At 38.9% G+C, this 20569-nt stretch overlaps 1 protein-coding gene across 11 annotated transcripts; it reads left to right on the top strand.

The window, feature by feature from the left end:
* The first annotated feature begins 1882 nt into the window (after positions 1–1882).
* Positions 1883–19934, top strand: LOC104213469 (uncharacterized). 11 transcript variants are annotated; one of them, XR_011400677.1, is made up of 9 exons: positions 1883–1986; positions 7183–7361; positions 7474–8767; positions 9455–10204; positions 10563–10655; positions 11584–11702; positions 12061–12198; positions 12282–14807; positions 15447–19934. XR_011400677.1 is itself a non-coding variant. In XM_070150388.1 (7 exons), exons 2-5 carry the CDS (start codon positions 7241–7243, stop codon positions 12551–12553), a joined length of 624 nt encoding a protein of 207 aa, XP_070006489.1. In that variant the 5' UTR covers positions 1883–1986; positions 7183–7240; the 3' UTR covers positions 12554–14807; positions 15447–18350; positions 18425–18653. The 11 variants fall into 11 exon arrangements, 3 of the variants coding, with proteins under 3 accessions (XP_070006489.1, XP_009761276.1, XP_070006488.1); XR_011400676.1 differs by adding an exon at positions 11411–11472 and having other exon boundaries at positions 7474–10204; XR_011400678.1 differs by lacking the exon at positions 7474–8767.
* Positions 19935–20569: the final 635 nt, after the last annotated feature.

Raw genomic sequence — 20569 nt, 5'->3', positions numbered from 1 at the left:
TGAACCTATTTTTGTCTCATAATAATAAGGAGGAGTCATTCACTAACTTTAATTACAAAAAATAAATTAGCAAATTATGTTTAGAAAAGACTTACGTAAAATCGTTTACAAAAGTTTTAGAAATATAACCAATAATTTATTTATTTTATATTTTTTTTGCAGGATACATATTATAAATTCAATGCACAAATAAATAATATAAAAAATAAAAATGATAACGTCCTTAGAAATGTTGATTTAACTTTTTATCATTTACTAAAAAATTTCATAGTCGACGAAAAAGTCATTTTCTATTTTCTTAAATATTAAATAAGTATAATCTTATACAAAAAATATATAGGCTATTTTGGTAAGAATATGTTAGAAATAGAAGTCTAAATAAATATTTTATTTAGTGTCACGATTCAAAAGCATCTTTAATTAAGAAGATACGAAACAATATCACGCAAATAATTAATAAAAGGAGATTTTACTATAAAGTCGCCAGTGATAAAGTTTAATACAATTCGTTTACAAAAGTTTTAGAAACAAAACCAATCCAATTAATTTATTTTATATTTTTCTACATAATACATATTATAAATTCAATGCACAAATATAAAAAGTAAAAATGATAAGGTCCTTAGAAATGTTGATTGAAATTTTTCGATTTACTAAAAGATTCCACAATAACAAAAAAGTCATTTGCTATTTTCTTAGATATTAAATTAGTATAATCTTATACAAAAACATATAGACTATTTTGGTAAGAAGTGTGCTGAATAAATATGTCATTTAGTGTCACGATTCAAAAGTACTTTAATTAAAGAAATATGAAACAATATCATACAAATAATTAATAATAGGACTTTTTATCATTAAAGTTAATCAAATAATACTTTACAACAATTTATTCTTCTTGTATACTATATTTTTTACTTATTGACGATGACATGCACATGCATAGCACATACACAAGGGGTATAAAATTTAACGGCAAGCAATTTAGCAACGGATTAATGACGAAGTTCGTAACTAATAGCCAGTTTTGCCAAACTTCTAAAATCAGCTTATTTTGAGAAGTGTTTTTCTCAAAAGTACTTTTTAAAAAAGTGCTTTGGGTGAGAAGTAGTTTGTATTTGGATAATTAATTTGAAAAACACTTTTGATCAGTAATTAGCGTTTGACCAAGCTTTTGAAAACTGTTTCCAAGTTATTTTTTTTCAAAAGTGCTTTTCAAAAAAGTGCTTTTGAAGAGAATCTGATTTTTTCTACTTCTCAAAAATTGCTTCTGTTTCTCCTCAAAAGCACTTTTTTTCCTTCCAAAAGCTTGGTCAAACACCTCAATTTTTGGCCAAAAGTGCTTTTGGCCCAAAAAAAGCTTGGCCAAACAGGATATAAGTCCAAATTTTTTTTATATAGTATTTGTTGTCAAATGAGGTATGCCTTTTAATCACGCGCAACCAGTGGCGGAGGCAGGATCTCCACAAAGGGGTTCAAAAAAAAATTTGTAGCTAGTGGGAATTGAACTCATGACCTTATGTAGATTTTGAAACCCCTTGACCATTAAACTACACTTTTGGATTGTGCTAAGGGATTCAAAACTTAACATATAGAGGTAAAAAATAAATTTTCCCATATATACAGTGTAATTTTTCGACGAAGCCCTTGCGCCCCTAAATCCGCTTTGCGCGCAACACGCTACACTTAAACTAGTACTAGTATAACTAAATAGCACGTGGAATGAATTTCACAAAACGAGATATAAAAAGATTCTACTGAACCAAACTGGATTAATTATCTAATGTTCTCCTACTTATTTAGACCAAAATACCCTTCCATTTCGATACGTACGAGGCTAAACTATCCCAATAATAAGCAGTAAATAAGCACTCAGCAGAGGGCAAAGGTATAATCACTGCTGCTTTACAAGACTGTTTTCGAGACAAAAACAATAAGCAGACACAAAAGCTCTGAGCTCGAGTGTTTGTTCTGAGGCTGTAACCTGTGAGTGATGATATTTTCTTCTCTTCTTTCTGTGAGAATCAAATTGCATTTTCTTGTCTTATTTTCAGATCTGAGCCTCAATTTTACTCTTAATTGCTTGTATTTTATTGTTATTTTATAGGGTGTCTTTGGTATACGATGAAAAATATTTTGCATGATGAAATCAGTAATTGGTTACTAATTTATCCCTCTAAGAAGAAGAAAGTTGGGAACTTCTTTAGGTCTGAACCAACTGATTTTCTGTAGCAACTAAACTAACAGGCTTGCTCATGAGATACTCATAAACAGAAGCTATGAACTATAGATTCACTGTGTGTGTGTGTGTGGAGACTTTTTAGCTGAAAGGCCTGTGTAAGCGTTGATTTAAGAAACTGGTGTGTGTGTGTGTTTGGGGGGGGGGGGACTTTTTAGCTGAAAGGCTTGTGTAAGTCTTGATTTAAGAAACTAGTGTATGTGTGGAGACTTTTTAGCTGAAAGGCTTGTGTAAGTCTTGATTTATGAAAGTAGTGTGTGTATGTGTGTAGAATTTTTAGCTTAAGAAACTAGTGTATGTGTGGAGACTTTTTAGCTGAAAGGCTTGTGTAAGTCTTGATTTATGAAAGTAGTGTGTGTATATGTGTAGAATTTTAGTTGAAAGTCTTGAATTATGAAACTAGTGTGTTTCTTTTTTCCTGATTTTGAGTAATTTTGCAAATGAAGCAATGTGATATTGAGGCTTTCATGATGATTTTTCAGAGAAAATAGAATTGGGTATTACAGTTACAGGCTTGTATGTTGGCAGAGAAACCTAAATATGTGTAAAAAAAATGGCATAAAAATTGGATCCTTTTGTATACCACACTCTTTTTGTTGCTGTTTTATCTTATGTTTCTCTTCTTGCTGCTATTGTGCTGTTTTATGAACCAAACAGCTAGAAATCGTTGTAAAAAATAGCATAAAATGTGGTATATGCATTAAAAATGGATCTCTTCTTATACCCATAACCCATGTTGTTTTTGTTGCTGCTGCATCTTCTGTTTCTCTTCTTGTTGCTATTGTGCTGTGTTTTGAACCAAACAACAAGAAATCACTGTGAAGATAAAGCTTCTCTTGAGCAATTTGAGTTAGGCATTGAGATGATAAGAGCTATATCTTGGCGGGGTAACCCGAAGAGGTTGCAGCCATGGTAGTTTCTGATAAAACCCAATGCCTAAAAAAGGGCAGCCTGGTGCACTAAGCTCCCGACATGTGCGGGCGGGGTCCGGGGAAGGGCCGACCACAAGGGTCAGTTGTACGCAGCCTTACCCTGCACTTCTGTAAGAGGTTGTTTCCACGGCTTGAACCGGTGACCTCCTGGTCTCATGGCATCAACTTTACCAGTTACGCAAGGCTCCCTTCAAAAGAAACCAATGCCTAATTAAATTGAAATATGAGCCTCATTATGTACACCATGTGACATAGGGAAATTACATATATTACCCCCAAACTTGTCCCGAAAAGTCATTTACATACTTAACTTTACGAGAAAAAGCTCAAAATTGCCCCTTATCGAGACGGTGATGATCTTTCAATCTATCATCCTTGGCTAGTCATTGAGCATAGCAAGTACCGACCCATATCTTGGCAGGGCAATGACACGGATGCTTGTAATTTTATTGCATGCAACTCGGGTATTTGCAGCCATGGCAGGGCTGGACTTCCTTTGCCTAAGCATAAATACAGATCTGAGCCTCAGTTCCTATCCCATAATCTTACTTTTGGTGTACTTGACATGGAGGAAACTCTTTCAGTCAACCAAGGCTGCTGGATTCAGAGAGTTTTGGGGAGTTCTTTGAGTGGTTTCCCCTCTCTGGCATTCTCAGCAGTCAATGATCGCTCAAAATTTCCCCTTTTCACACGACTCTTTAGCAAGTAAGTTCAAATGAGGCAGTGAAGATTTTTATTCTTTACTCATCAGATGGTTGAACTTTGCTATGTCTTGGCGTGGCAGCTTAAGGCTTCTTAAGCTTGCAGCCATGGCAGGGTTTGGCTTATGTTTGAGAAAAGGCTAATCTGAGTCTCCAGTACTTCTCATATGAAAATAAAGAGACTCAAACAGCCCTTTAAATGTTGGGATCTTTACTGAAATAGCCGGCCAGATTCACTATTAACTTTTTCCAACCAGTATACATGGATTATACACTACTTATACCGTCAAACTTCTCTGTAACAACCATCCTCTCTAACAACATTTCACTGTAACAGCCAAGTTTTCTTTGGAACCAATTTTTCAGTTTATGTTATAATATATGTTCTCTATAAGTGCTGTAGCAGCCAACAAATGTCCGGATCAAACGAGGCGGTTAAAAACTAAGAGAAAAGAGAGGAGGAATTTTTCAAAAGGTGGTTACCTTCTCTGTAACTCCAGTGACTTCTCAAACAAAAAGAAAAGAGTAAAGAACAAAACAGCCTTTTAAATCTCAGGGAAAAATTATTCATACCATGTTGAAGGTTTTTGCCTCAAGTGGTCCTTTATGTTAAGGAGTTGAGCTGTTAAGCAGAAGTTAGAGAATTCTGAGGCTGTGATGATATTGTCTTCTCTTCTTTCTTTGAGCAAATTAATGGGGCAAGAAAATTAAAAGTGACCCGTATCTTGGTGGGGCAATCCGGATGGCAAGTGATCGTTCTGTCATGCAACCGGTGTTTGCAGCCAATGCGATGTCTTCATTCTCTTGTCTTATCAACAGTTCTGAGTCTCTAACTTTACTCTTATAGCTTGTTTGGATGGTTGTTACCTATTGTATTGTTATTTTAAAATGGCGTCTTTGGCATGATGGGAAACATATTTTTCATGTTGAGATCAGTATTTGGTTACTATAACTCTGAAAACAAGAAAGTTCGGAACTTTTAAGCTGAGAGCCAAGAATTTTCCTAAAAAAAGTCTGCCCAGAAAGAGAAATGAGGCCAACAGAGGGAAGGGATTTTCTGTTGAGGGTGGTTGCCCCTCTCTGTTGTGCCTGTGATTTTCTGTAGGTACTAAGCCAACAGCCCTTGTTCATGAAATGCTGAGAAACAGCATATGCTTCTTCAGTATACAGTTTTACCGCTGAACCTCTGTGTATCTGTGTGTGCATGTGTTTCTTTTTCCTCCTTTGGAATAATTTTACAAAAGAGGCAGTGATGATAATAACGTTTCACTTTCTGGGCTAAGAGGTTGTGAGTTCGAGTCTCCCCAAGAGCGAGGTGGGAAGTTCTTGGAGGGAAGGATGCCGGGGGTCTATTTGGAAACAGCCTCACACTACCCTCCCCAGGCCCCACTAAGTGGGATTATACTGGGTTGTTGTTGTTGTTGTTTCCGGGCTAACAAAATTGGGCATAGTGGACAATCCCAACTCGTATCTTGGCTTGGCAAATCTCTTGTTGTGCAAGCAATTGGTGATTTTGCAGCCATGGCATAGTTGCCTTCACTTTATCCAAGGAAACTGCAGTATCTGAGCCTCGAATTTCTGAAATCAAACTCAGGATGTCTAGTGCTTTGAAAAATGTGGTATACGTGTAAAAAAAAAAAAAGGATCTATTTTATATACCTATGTTGTTTTTGTTGCTGTTGCATCTTATGTTTCTCTTCTTGCTGCTGTCATACTGCTTTATGAACCAACAACAACAACAACAAAAAAGCTAGTATAGACCCAACTCGGAAGGGTGGTGTATATGCAGACCTTACCCCTACCTTGAAGGTAGAGAGGTTGTTTCCGATAGACCCTCATTTGCTTTATGAACCAAACAACAAAAGATAAGAACATGCTGAATCATGGTGGCTGTGAAGATTTTCTTGAGCAATTTGAGTAAGGCATTGAGATAATAAGAGCCATATCCTGGCGGGATAACTCGGAAAGGTTGCAGCCATGGCGGTTTCTGATAGCACCCAATGCTTAATTAAATTGGAATCTGAGCCTCGTTATGTACATTGATACGACATAGCGACAATACATAAATTACACCCAAACTTGTCCCGAATAATCATTTACATACTCTAACTTTATGAGAAAGTCCAAAATTGTCCCTTATTGAGACGGTGATGATCTTTCAATCCATCATCCTAAGCTAGTCATTGAGCATAGAGAGTACCCGACCCGTATCTTGGCGGGGCACTGACCCGGATGTTTGTAATTTTATTGCATGCAGCTGGCGATATTTGCAGCCATGGCGTGGCTGTACTTTCTTTGCCTAAAATATATATAGATCTGAGCCTCCATTTTCTCCATAATCTTACTTTGAGCGTACTTGATACGGAGGAATCCATTTCACTCAATCTGAGGCTGCTGGATTCAGAGAGCTTTGGGGAGTTCTTTGAGTGGTTGCACCTCTCTGGCATTCTCAGTAGTCAAAAATCACTCAAAATTTCCCCCTTTTCGGACCTCTCTTTAGGAATACGTTCAAATGAGGCAGTGAAGATTTTCTTTCTTTACTCATCAGATGGTTGAGCTTTGCTGTATCTTGGCGTGGCAGCTTAAGCTTTTGCAGCCATGGCGAGGTTTAGCTTATGCTTGAGAGATGGCGAATCTGAGCTTCCAGTGGCTTCTCATATGAAAAATGAGAGAATCAAACAGTCCTTTAAATGTTGGGATCTTTACACAAATAGCCCGTCTGATTCACCGTTTACTTTCTCCCTCCCACCGGTGTACATTGATTATACACTAATTATATACGGTCGTACATGTTTTACGTGGATTATACATATTTTATACATCTGCCGGCTATTTTTAGTTTAGGCGGTTGGGTGGATGGCTATTTAGGTTAATTCTTCTTAAATGTTTGGGTATGGATTCACCAGAAGGTACAAACAACAACAACAACAAACTCAGTTTGATCCCATAAATGGGGTCTGGGGAGGGTAGTGAGTACGCAGACCTTACCCCTACCTCATAGAGATAGAGAGTCTGTTTTTGATAGACCCTCGGCTCAAGGAGGATTCACCAGAAGGTAAAAGTAGAAATATTGCTTCTTTAAAAGACTCTCTTGGCGGGGCAACCAGGATGGCAAGTTATCTTTGTGTCATGCAACCGGTGTTTGCAGCCATGGTCATGTCTTCGTTCTCTTGTCTTATCAACACTTCTGAGCCTTAGTTTTACTCTTACTGCTTTAGTCATAGATCTCAGTGTGTGTTTTGGGGGAATTTGCACAAATAGCCTTTTGTAAGGCAGTGATGATAATTATGTTCACTTTCTTGGCTAACAGAATCGGGCATTGAGGACAATCAGATCCGTATCTTGGCCTGGCAAATCCCTTCTTGTGGATGCAAATGGTGATTTGCAGCCATGGCGTGGTTGCCTGCAATTTGTCCGAGCAAAATGCAGTATCTGAGCCTCAAATTTCTGGGAATCGAACTCAGGACCTCTGGCACTTTGAAAAATGTGGTATGTGTGTAACAAATGGATCTTTTTCATATACCCATGTTGTTTTTGTTGCTGCTGCATCTGATGTTTCTCCTCTTGCTGTTGTCGTCCTTTTTTTAAACCAAACATCAAGAAATCATTGCAAGAACAGGGAGAATTATGGCGGCTATGAAGATAAAGCTTTTCTTGAGCAATTTGAGTTAGGCATTGAAATGATAGGAGCCGTATCTTGGCGGGGTAGCCCGGAGAGGTTGCAGTCATGGCAGTTTATTATAAAGCCCAATGCCTTATTTAATTGAAATCTGAGCCCCTATGATGTGACATAGGGAATATACATAAATTGCCCCCAAACTTGTCCGGAAGAGTCATTTAAGTCATTTACACGCACTAATTTTATGAGAAAAAAGTGCAAAATAGTGCCTTATCAAGGCCGTGATGATCTTTCAATCTATCATTTTGAGCTAGTCATTGAGCATAGGGTGTAACCAACCCGTATCTTGGCGGGGCAATGACCCGGATGCTTGCTTTTTTATTACATGCAAGTTGGGCCATTTGCAGCCATGGCGTGGCTGGACTTTCTTTGCATGAGCATAAATATAGATCTGAGCCTCCTCTTCCGTAATCTTACTTTGTCTCTACTTGATATGGAGGAAACATGTTTCAGTCAATCTGAGGCTGCTGGATTCAGAGAGTTTTGGGGAGTTCTTTGAGTGGTTGCCCCTCTCTGGCATTCTCAGCAGCCAATGATCACTCAAAATTTTCCGTTTATCAAACTACTCTTTAGCGAATAAGTTCAAATGAGGCAGTGAAGATTTTCATTCTTTACTCATCAGATGGTTGAGCTTTGCCGTATCTTGGCGTGGCAGCTTAAGGCTTCTTAAGCATGCAGCCATGGCAGGGTTTAGCTTATGCTTGAGAGAAGGCGAATATGAGCCACCAGCGACTTCTCATATGAAAAAAGTGTCAAACAACCCTTTATAAGTTTTGGTGCTTTAAAGGACTTTGAGACGAGCAATAAGCAGACACAAAAATTCAGAGAGAAGAGAGGATGCTTGCATAGAGGAGGGATTTTTACAAGGGTGGTTGCCCCTCTCTGCAACTCTAGTGACCTAGAAAAAAGAATCAAACAGCCCTATGAATCTCAAACAACCATTACTTCCAACTGCAAAGTAGAGAGAAACTCTAGCATTCAAATTGAAGCAAATAGAGAAACTCCAAAGAATAAAGATAACACACAAAAGGGAATTCACTTCCAAGAGGAAATAATTAGGGACATCCTCAGCAGGTTACCTGTGTGGTCTCTTCTTCGATACAAACGTGTTTCAAAATATTGGAATACATTAATCTCTGATCCTTACTTTAAGATGAAGCATCAGAATGACCAAAATCCCCAAAATTTTCTTGTTAGCCAAAGGTGCCTTGATAAGGTGATATGTATAACTTCAATTGTTATTCTTTATCGTCGATTGATGTACAAAAATTTGATTGTCCTTTAAACTGTAAACCAAGGCGTTATGTAATGTTATGTTCTGATTGTCTCTTAAAAGAAAAATCTCAAGGAAAAATAATTCGCACCCTGTGAATGTTTTTACTCAAATGGTCCTTTATGTTAAGGAGCTGAACTTAACTCATGCCTACAACTCCTCATAAAGACGAGAGAGACAGAGAGTGAGTTCTGAGGCTGAGATGATACTTTCTTCTCTTCTTGGGGCAAGAGAAATAAAGGGACTCATATCTTGGCAGGGCAACCCGGATGGCTACCGGTGTTTGCAGCGATGGCGATGTCTTCATTCTCTTGTCTTATCAACAAATCTGAGCCTCAATTTTACTCTTATAGCTTGTTTGGATGGTTGTTACCTATTGTACTGTATTGTTATTTAAAAGGGTGTCTTTGGTATGATGGAAAATATTTTTCATGATGAAATCAGTGTTTGGTTACAAATGTATTCATATGAGAAAAGATAAGTTGGGAAATTTTCCTAAAATTCTTTCCAGAAAGAGAAATGAGGTTAATAGAGGGAAGGGATTTTCTTCTAACAGTGGTTGCCCCTTTCTTTTGTGCCAATGATTTTCTTTAGCTGCTAAACCAAAGCCCTTGTTCATGAAATACACAGAAACAGCAGCTATGATCATTGAAGCATATGCATGGATTTTCTTCAATCTACTGCTTCATTCATAGATCTCAGTCTGTATTTTATGGGGAATTTGCACAAATAGCCTTTCATGAGGCAGTGATGATAATATGCACTTTCTGGGCTAACAAAATCGGGCATCGAGGACAATCACTCGTATCTTGGCCTGGCAAAGCCACAGATGGCCTGCAATTGAGGCTCTCTCTTTTGCATGCAACCGTTGATTTTGCAGCCATGGCGTGGTTCCCTTCACTTTGCCTGATCAAAATGCTAAATCTGAGCCTCAAATTGCTTTAAAAGACTGACTTTGAGAAGAGCAATAAGCAGACACAAAATCTCAGAGAGAAGAGAGGAGGCTTGCAGAGAGGAGTTCTTCAAAGGGTGGGTGCCCCTCTCTGCAACTTCAGTGACTTCTCATGTGAAACAAAAATCAAAGAACCCTTTAAGTTGGCGTTTGGACATAAGAATTATGAAATCCCGGAAAAAAGTGAAGTTCTTTTTCAAGTGAAAATGCTCCTTTATGTTAAGGAGTTGAACTAAGAGCCTGTTGGATTAGCTGAATTTAAGTAGCTTTTAAGCGGATGAGAGAGAATTCAGAGGCTATGATGATTGTCTTCTCTTCTTTCTCTGAGCAAAAACCAACAGGGCAAGAGATATTAAGGGATCCATATCTTGGTGGTGACCCGGATGGCAAGTGATCTTTGTGTCATGCAACCGGTGTTTGCAGCCATGGTGATGTCTTCATTCTCTTGTCTTATCAACAGATCTGAGCCTCAATTTTACTCTTATTGCTTCTGTCATTTATCTCAGCTATAGTCTTTTTCTGAGGGTGAAGTACCAAAATAGCCCTCAAAGTGGATGATCTTCAATTTTTTCCCCGCTTGCCCCATGGGCAGAACTTCAAGTTAACAAGTGTTGCACCGCACTTACCTCATGAGCAACAGTTTCAACTTTTGACCTTGAAGTGCCCCCATGGGGCAAGCGGGGATCAAAAGTTAAAGATCACCCCAAAAGTGTCATATTTCCGCAATTATTTTGTTTTTCTTCTGAGGCAGTGATGATAATATTATTTCACTTTCTGGGCTAGCAGAATTGGGCATTGAGGACAATAAGGGGACCTGTATCTTGGCGGGGCAACCTGGTTGGCGAGTGATCTCTCATGCAACCGGTGCTTGCAGCCATGGTGATGTCTTCTTTCTGTTGTCATACTTTCAATTCAACATATCTGAGCCTTATTTTTTCTCTTGTGGTGTCTTTGCTATGATGGAAAATATTTATCATGATGGATCAGTATTTGTTTACCAATTTATCCATATGAGAAGAGAAAAGTTGGGCAATTTTTAGGTGAAAGCCAAGAATTTTCCAAGTATAATTTTCAAAATCTTACCCATAAAAAAATTCGGCGGCTGCTTGATCCTTGAAGAGAGAGACGTGTGAAGGATGAAATTTGTTTTGGGTTTAGAAGAAATAGCCTGATGTCAAGAGAGAGAAAGGAGCACCGAAAAAAGAGGTGTATTTTCGGAATTTTAACCTCTGAATGGAATTAAGACTCAATTAAAGGTCTGACCGAATCAGACCCAATCAGACCTATTCAGACTTTTTAAAAATAAAAAAATAAATATACTTTTTTTTGAATTGTATATGTTTTTATCTTGAAATATATATATATATATATATATATATATATATATATATATATATATATATTATACGTATTCAGATGTTGAAAAACAAACAATCTTAATCATTCAGTGTTCAGATCTGCATACCACATCTTAATATTCAGACGTGCATTCAGATTCAGACGTCTTAATCTTAAAAAAACAAACGAGGCCTAAGAGGGAAGGGATTTTCTGTTAAGGGTGGCTGCCCCTCTCTGTTTTGCCAATGATTTTCTTTAGCTACTAAACCAACAGCGCTTGTTCATGAAATACTCAGAAACAGAAGCTATGAACCATAGACCTCAGTGTGTGTGGAGACTTCTTTACTGAAAAGCCCGTGTAAGTCTTGATTTAAGAAACTAGTTTGTGTGTGTATGTTTCTTTTTCCTGATCTTGAGTAATTTTACAAAAGAGGCAGTGATGATAATGTCTCACTTTCTGGGCTAACAGAATCAGGCATTGAGATAATCTGACCCGTATCTTGGCCTGGCAAATCCTCTCTTGTGCATTCAACTGGTGATTTTGCAGTCATGGCGTGGTTGTCTTCTCTTTGCCTGATCAAAATGCAGGTTTGAGCTCAAATTTCTTGACATTGAAACTGGGTACTCTTGTTCTTTGGAATTTATTAATTTTGGCCCAAATTTAGCCCAGAAAGGACGAATGAGACATCAGAGAGATGGTATTTTCAGTAAAGGGTGGTTGCCACTCTCTGCTATGTCCATGATTTCTCTATTCATGAAACCAACAGCCCTTTGAGAAAAAAAAAGCGAAAAACAAACCATCCAAACAACATCTGTTGAGTATCTGCCCCTGTGAAGGGACTATACTCTTCCTTTCTCTGCTTTTGCTTCTGATTTAAACAAATAGCTACTTTTAATTTTTATTGCCTTGTATTTAGAAAGCCATAACTGATGTTGATCTTCGCAGATCACCTGAAATGGGCTGTGATGATGAGTGCTTCTTTCTGGGTTATCCACTTTACTGCATTGAGAAAATCCGATCCATATCTTGGCGGCCCGACCCGGTATGGCATTCATTTGCGAACTGGTGTCTTGCAACCATGGCGTGAGTCTCTTTTTCTTTGCATGTTCATATACAGCAAAATCTGATCCCTAAAGTCTATGACAACCTTTTGATGGCTTTCTTAGGCTTGCAGCCATGTGAGGGTTTAGCTTATGTCTCTGAAAAGGTTAATCTGAGACTCCCAAGTATCTGTTTGTGTTCAAAGAATGAGGATTTTTATGGAACTCGAGAAAGGCTGAGATTTTCTAAGGGTGGTTACTCTCTTTCTCCGAAGTTCTATTTAGCCAATGAATATTTCTTTACCTTTGTTACAAAGAGACAAATTTACATCCCTTTCATCAGCAAAATGCCAATTATGGGAATGACGAGGCTAAATTATCGCAACATTAAGCAGTGAATAAGTATTCACCAGAGGGCAAAAGTAGAAATATTGCTGCTTTAAAGGACTGACTTTGAGACGAACAATAAGTAGTCACAAAAGCTCAGAGAGAAGAGAGGAGTTCTTCAAGGGTTGTTGCAACTCAGTGACTTCTCATATGAGAAAAATATCAAGCCACCCTTTAAATCTCAGGGAAATTGTACACATATTTAACCACTCGGCCAATGTTACTCTGGTTCTTGTTTTATGGTTTTTTAAACTCAAGATGGTCCTTATGTTTCGGAGTTGTACTAAATTCATGTGTGCAACTCCTCACCCTAAAAAAGAAGAAACTGAGGCTGTGCTGATACTTTCTTCTCTTCTTTATCTGAGCAAATCAATGAGCAAGAGAAATACAGGGACCTGTATCTTGGCGGGGCAATCCGGATGGCAAGTGATTTTTGTCATGCAATTGGTGTTTGTAGCCATGGCGATGCCTTCATTCTCTTATCTTATCGACAGATCTGAGCCTCAGTTTTACTCTTAATAGCTTGTTTGGATGGTTGTTACCCATTGTATTATGTTGTCATTTTAAAAAGGTTCTTTGGTACGTAGGAAAATGTTTTTCTGATTAAACCAGTGTTTGATTACTCATTACCGATATATACCTATGAGAAGAAGAAAGATTGGAATTTTCAGGTCACAAAAGAGGCAGTGATGATAATAATGTTTCACTCTGAGAAAAATCCGGCATTGAGACAATCTGACCCGTATCTTGGCCTGGCAAATCCCCTCTTGTGCACGCAACGGGTGATTTTGCAGCCATGGCGTGGTTCTCTTCACTGTCCGATGAAAAATGCAAAATCTGAGCCTCAAATTTCTACATCATTTTTGAGGAAAACACCTTTCCATTTCAAGCTAAGCAGTAAACAAATAGTATTCAACAACACCAACCCATTATAATCCCACTTAGTGGGGTCTGGGGAGGGTAGTGTGTACGTAGACCTTACCCCTACCCTGGGGTAGAGAGGCTGTTTCCAAATAGACCCCCGGCATCCTTCCCTCCAAGAACTTCCCACCTTGCTCTTGAGGAGACTCGAACTCACACCTCTTGGTTGGAAGTGGAGGTTGCTTACCATCAGAGCAACCCCTCTTGTCAAACAAATAGTATTCAGCAGAGGGAAAAACTAGAAAGGTTGGTGCTCTAAAAGACTTGGCTTTGACACAAGCAAATGATAAATAAGCCCAGAAAGAAGAATGAGGCTAGCAGAGAGGAGTTTTTACATGGGTGGTTGCCTCTCTCTGCAACACCCATGACTTCTCATATGAAAAAAAATCAAACAGCCCTTTAAATATCAGGGAAATAGTGTTGTCCAAACATAAACCACTCGGCCAATGGTGCTCTGTTCTTGTTTAAATGTTTTTGGCTCAAATTGGTCCTTATGTTTAGGAGTTGTAATAAATTCATCTCTTCACCCAAAAAAAAGAAGAAACCGAGGCAGTGATGATAGTTTCTTCCTTCTTGCTTCCTTCTTTCTCTGAGCAAATGAATCGGGTTGTATATTGTGGGGGCAACCCGGATGGCAAGTGATCTTTGTATCATGCAACCAGTGTTTGCAGCGATGGTGATGTCTTCATTCTCCTTTCTTATTAACTGATCTGAGCCTCAACTTTACTCTTTGGGTGTTTTGGTATGACAGAAAACATTTTTCATGATGAAATCATGTACTTGGTTACTAGTGTATCCCTATGAGGAGAGAAAAGTTGTGAAATTTTCAGGTGAGAGCCAAGAATTCCTAAAAGAAATCAGCCCAGAAAGAAATGAAGTTAAGGGTGGTTGCCCCTCTGTTTGTGCCACTGATTTTCTTTAGCAACTAAACCAACAGTCGTTGTTTAAGAAATGCTTAGAAACAGAAAATGAATCCATATATCTCAGTGCGTGCGTGCGTGTGTGTTCTTGGGGAATTCGCACAAATGGCCTTTTTTTTAGGCTTATGATAATAATGTCACGTTCTGGGCTAACAAAATCGGGCATTGAGGACAATCCGACCCATTTCCTTGCCTGGCAAATCCTGGATGGCGTACATTTGATGCTCTCTTTTGCATGCAATCGGTGATTTTGCAGCGATGGCGTGGTTGCCTTCTCTTTGTCCGTGCAAAATGCAGTATCCGAGCCTCAAATTCCTAGGAATCAAAATTGTGACCTCTTGTGCTTTGAACAGTGCTCCCGATTTCAGCTCAAGCTAGTGAACAAAAGAATGAAGTATCACAGAAGGCTACTTTTGCTTCTCAGGTATACCCGTGATTTCAATCCAAAAAGCACTTTCTTTTCTCAGTGAATGTAGTTGATAGATAGACATATAATTAAAAAAAATTATGATGCTGTGATGATAATGATAGTCTTTTCCCGTCTTTCTCTAAGAAACTCAATCGAGAAGGGATCCCTATTTTGGTGGGGCAACCCAAATGGCGAGTGATTTCCTGTCATGCAACCAGTGCTTGCAGTCATGGCGATGTCTTCATTCGCTTGTCATATTCTCAATATCTGAACCTCATTTTTTCTCTTATGATGTCTCTGGTATGATGGAAAATATTTATCATGATGTAATCAGTATTTCGTACCAATGTACCCCTATGAGAAGAGAACGGGAAATTTTCAGGAGAGAACCAAGAATTTTCCTATAAAAAAGGTCAGCCCAGAAAGAGAGTTGAGGCTAACAGAGGGAAGGGAATTTCTGTTAAGGGTGGTTGCCCCTCGCTGTTGTGCCAATGATCTTCTTTAGCTACTAAACCAACAGCCCTTGTCATGAAAACTCAGAAACAGTTTCTTCAGTCTGCAGCTTCAGCCATAGATCTATGTGTGTGCCTTTTTCTGTTCCCACCTTTTTAGTATTGTACAGAAGAGGCAGTGATGATAATCTTTCACTTTCAGGGCTAACAAAAAATGGCATTGAGGACAATAGGACCCGTATCTTGGCCTGTCAAGTCCCTGGATGGCCTGCATTTGAGGCTGATTACTCTCTTTTGCATGCAACAGGTGATTTTGCAGCCATGGCGCTATTGCATTCTCTTTGTTCGGGCAAAATTTGGTATCTGAGCCTCAGATTTCTGTGAATCGAACACCTCTTGTGCTTTGAAATGTGTAATGTTTGCTCCAAATTTTAACTCTTGCTAAGTATCAAACAAGTAAGGTATCACATAAAGATGTGTACTTTTTCTTCTCAGAGATTTCTATCCAAAAGCACACAACTATATAGATAGATAGATATATAGTTAGAAAGTTGCTGCTTTTTTTCAAACCCGAATCTAAAGGAAAATGAAAGACATGATGAACAAGACATTGGACTTGTATTCAGTGCCTTAAGTTTGCTTTAAGTTCACATTGGCTTCTTGCTTAATCTCTCTGTTGCTAGCAGGAAATAAAGGTTTCTCTAACTGGTCTTTTTGAATAGAAATTTGTGGTTTCTTTACATTTTCCTTAAGCATGAAAGGCCGAGAAAGGTATGCTTGAGAAATTAGCAGGATCTCTCAATGGTAAGAACTAAAATGGAGGTCAAATTGGGGTGTATATCATTGTTGCCGTCTTCTGCTGCTTTGTAGTTACTAACTCCACGACCACCTGTCAACATAGCGGTTCTGACGAAAAATATCTTAAGTCAGGTTTGGGATCTAATGAAACTGTATCTTGGCCGGGCAATCTAGATGTTACTGGAATTGCAGCCACGGCAGTGACTTCCTTCTTTCTCTGAGCAAATGAATCAATAAAGAAAACAATGGGCATATATCTTGGATGGCAACCCCAATGGCAAGTGATTTTTTGTGTCATGCAACCGATGTTTGCAGCCATGACAACGTCTTCGTTCTATTGTCTTATTTTCTTCAACAGATCTGAGTCTCAAATTTTCTCTTTGGGTGTCATTGGCATACAACAACAACTGAGCCTCAAGCCCAAACAAATCGGGGTTGGCTACATTAATCCTCAATGTCCATGCCACGTCATCTAAGCTCATGTCAGTCTAATATAAAGTGTTTGGGACCCTAATGGATCGGGAATTTTAACCTAACGTGAATCGAACACGCAACCTTCTGATCTGGAGTCAGACGCGCTATATTGCACCATGACAAGTCAGCCTAGAGAGTGAATTGAGGCTAACAAAGAGAAGGGATTTTCTCCTAAGAGTGGTTGCCCCTCTCTGTTTGTGCCAATGATTTTCTTTAGGTGCTAAACCAACAGCCCTTGTTCATGAAATACTCAGAAAGGTCACTCTGATCATGTAAGAACATGCATTAATCTCCATATGTTGTCAATCCGCAGCTTCAGCCATAAACCTGTGTCTGTATGTGTGTTTTTAGCACGTTTCTTTTTCCTCATTTTGAGTAATAGAGGCAATGATGATGTTAATTGCTGGGCTGACAAAATCGGGCATTGATCCAACCCGTATCTTGGCTTGGCAAATGGACGGTTTTTGCAGCCATGGCGTGGTTGCCTTCTCTTTGCCTGATCAAAATGCAGATCTGAGCCTCAGATTTCTGAGAATCGAACTTGGGTCCTCTTGTTCTTTGAAATATATTAATGTTTGGTCCAAATTTTAGCTCAAGCTTCAGACCAAAAGAATGAGCCAGAGAAGATGGGTACTTTTCTTCTCTGGTAAGCCCATGATTTCAAAACCAAAAGCACTTCACTTTCTCATTGACTGTGGTTGACAATTAGATACATGGGTAGAAAAATTTCCATGTAAACGCAAAATCAATCTACCGACTATGCTCAATCCCTGAACATAAATGATTGGAAATGCCATAGGAAGGTATTGAACGTTCGACCTTGTGGATAATAGCCACACGCTTTTACCAACTGAGCTACACCATGCGAACCCAAGTCAGATTAGAAGTTGTGCGGAGAAAATGATAAATAAATAAATAAATAAACGATGGGGCTATGATGAAATTCTTCTTAGAAAATGCAATGAAGCATTCAGAGAATTTGCGCCGTAGCTTGGCAGGGCGACCTGGCTAGCGTTTATGGTAACATGCTGAAGGTTTGCAGCCATCACGGTGTTGAAAGACTGAATGAGACTTGAACAAGATCTGAGCCTAAAATGTATGGATTATTTGGTATTTCTGCTTGCACTTGACCCTTTGTATTTCAAATCGTTTCCGTGAAATGGCTATAGTGACTTGCTGTCTTGCTTAAACGATCTCATTTTTCGGTATTTTTTGCTAGATTTTGTCTCTGCAGTTGACTTGCTGACTAATCTGCTGTAGCAGCAGTTGATTTGCACAAATAGCCGATTTTATGACCCCTTGTATTTAGAACAAGGTAGAAATGACACAAGGTAGCCACTTTAAATGCTGCTAATAATGGGCTATGATGATTTGATTCTTTCTTTCTGGTCTATCTTTCACCAGCTTTGAGGAAATCTGTCCCGTATCTTGGCGGGGCAACCCGGTATGGCATCTTCTGCAAACCGGTTTTGCAGCCATGGCGTGGTCACTATATCTTTGCATGTTCATAAAAAAGCAAAATCTGAGCCCTAAAAGTTTTACGACAACCATTTGATGGTCTTGAATGATGGTCGATCTCTGGAACTGGAAATCCAATTGGGTTCTTCAGTTTTTTCTTGAACACCAATTGTCAGATGCAGTTCTCCATCAATTCTTTTGCTCAAAACTGAGGAATCGGAGAAAAATGGGGATTTCAGTGTGGTTGACCATCTCCGGCATGGCAAGGATTTCTATGTTGCTCCAGACGAACATCCCTTTCTGAGTATGCATGCATCTATGTCTCTATCTTTGTTAATACTGTGCTCCTGCGTGGCTGCGTCTTGAGGCAAAGAAGGTTAATTCTTCTTCTTGCTGGGCTATATCTACTTTATATATGCATTGAGAAAATCCAACCCTGTATCTTGGCAGGGCAATCTGTGTATGGCAATCATCTGCAAACCGGTGTCTGCAGCCATGGCGTGTGTCCCTTTCTCTTTGCATTTTACAAAAAACAGATGTTGTTTATATGTGTTTGTTTAACCAAACCCCATACATTTAGGACCATTTTGTTCATTTTCTCTCGGTTTTCTGTTACTGTTATGCTATGTTCCTCACAGGCTGCATTCTATGGCAAAGCAATAGCAGTAACATACAACAATGAAATTTAAAAGGAAAATGATGGGGCTGTGATGATTGGTTGTTATTAAGCATATGGAACCTGGCATTGTAGTTTCAGGCCTGTATCTTGGCGGGGCAACCTGTTTTTAGGGCTTGCAGCCATGGCAGTGTCAAAGAACTCATTGCCTGAGATCAATTACTTATCTGAGCCTCAAGTCTTTCTGAAATGGCTGAATACATCGATGGCCCCTCAAACTTGTCAAATTTTTTCATTTAGACATCTGAACCAATGGTGGTTCTATTGACCACCTGAACTCGAGTCAAACTGTGTCTATTAGACACGTGTTGCTGAAATTGTCCAAACGGGCTCTTATGGAAAAAGCTTACATTTTCCGGAAGAGGCAGTGATGATATTGCTAATCTGGGCTTTATAACTGAGAATCCAACTGTATTTTGGCGGGGTAACCCGGTATGGCATCATTTGCAAACCGGTGTCTGCAGCCATGGCCTGTGATGCTTTTCTCTTTGCATAGTTCATAGAACAGCAAAATCTGAGCCCTAAAAGTGTTACGGCAGCCATTTGATGGTCTTGAATGGATGGTCGTTCTCTGGAACCGGAAAAATGGAGGTTCAGTCCAGTAGAAGAATGAGGCCAACGGAGAGAAAAAAGGAATTCTTGTGAAGGTGGTTGCCCCCGCTGCTTGGCCTATGATTTCTCCATCAACCAAACCAACAACACTCTTCAGCTTTCTGATTTCTCTGAGCTTAAACTATCCATTTGATCTCAGCGTTAGTTTGTCAAAAATTGTCTGAATTGTCCAAACAGGCTATATATGGAAAAGTTACCATTTCTCTAGAGGTAGTGATGATATTGCTTTACCTGGGATAATATTCGGGGCGTGGAGACAATTCTATCCCTATCTTGGCAGGGCAAGCTCGGATGGTTTGTGGTTGAGGCTTCTCTTTCACATGCAACTGGCTCTTTTGCAGCCATGGCATCGTCGTATTCTCTTTGCCCCATTTTTTTGTAGATCTGAGCCTCAGTTTCCAACCAGTACATCTGGACTTATCTGCTTTTCAGGACTCGAACCAGGACGTCTATAACCCATTTGTGTTATTCATTTTTTCTTGTTTGTTGCAATTCTCCATCAGACTTTTAGCGAATGAGGCAATTGGAGAAAAAAGTATTTTCGAGGGTAGTCGAACACCTCCATCATGTCTATGATTTCTATTTCCTTTTAGTAAACAGCTTTTTTTGTTTATGTGTGGGTTTGTTTAACCAACTCCTATACATTAAGGACCCATCTTGGTCATTTCTCTCTGTTTTCTGTTACTGTTATACTCTGTTCCTCAGAGGCTACGTATCTATGGCAAAGCAACAGCGAAAGCGTGCAACAATGAAAGGGAAAAGGAAAATGATGGGGCTGTGATGATTGATTGTTATTAAGCATATGGAACCTGGTTTGAATTTGTTTCGAAAAATGCTTTTCTTGAGCCAAAGGTCTACCGGAAATAACCTCTCTACCCCATAAAGTTAGGGGTAAGGTCTGTGTACACCCCTCCCTCCCTATGCCCCACTTGTGAGATTACATTGGGTATATTGTTGTTGTCGTTGTAACCTGGCATTGTAGTTTCAGGCCTGTATTTTTGCAGGGCGACACAGGTCTGTATATGGGTTCCAGGCTTGATTTTTGAGGCCCGGTAGCACCGAGTTATCCTTAATTATTATACGTGTCAATTTCAACATTTTTAGAATTTTGTTAGTTTAAGGAATTAAATTAAAAATTATTGAATTGGACTGAATAATTATGTATGGGTTCTAGGCTCGATTATTGGAGTTAATTTTACAACATATATTAATTTGTTACTTTTGTAAGTTTATTGTTATAAATTAAATAATTAATTTTGTAAAGTGTAATTGATAGAGTTTGTAGTTACTACATACTTAAACTACAT

This window comes from Nicotiana sylvestris, chromosome 6 (genome assembly GCF_000393655.2).
Source record: "Nicotiana sylvestris chromosome 6, ASM39365v2, whole genome shotgun sequence".
Taxonomy (NCBI): Eukaryota; Viridiplantae; Streptophyta; class Magnoliopsida; order Solanales; family Solanaceae; genus Nicotiana; species Nicotiana sylvestris.
This window is presented reverse-complemented; position numbering and strand designations above follow the sequence as displayed.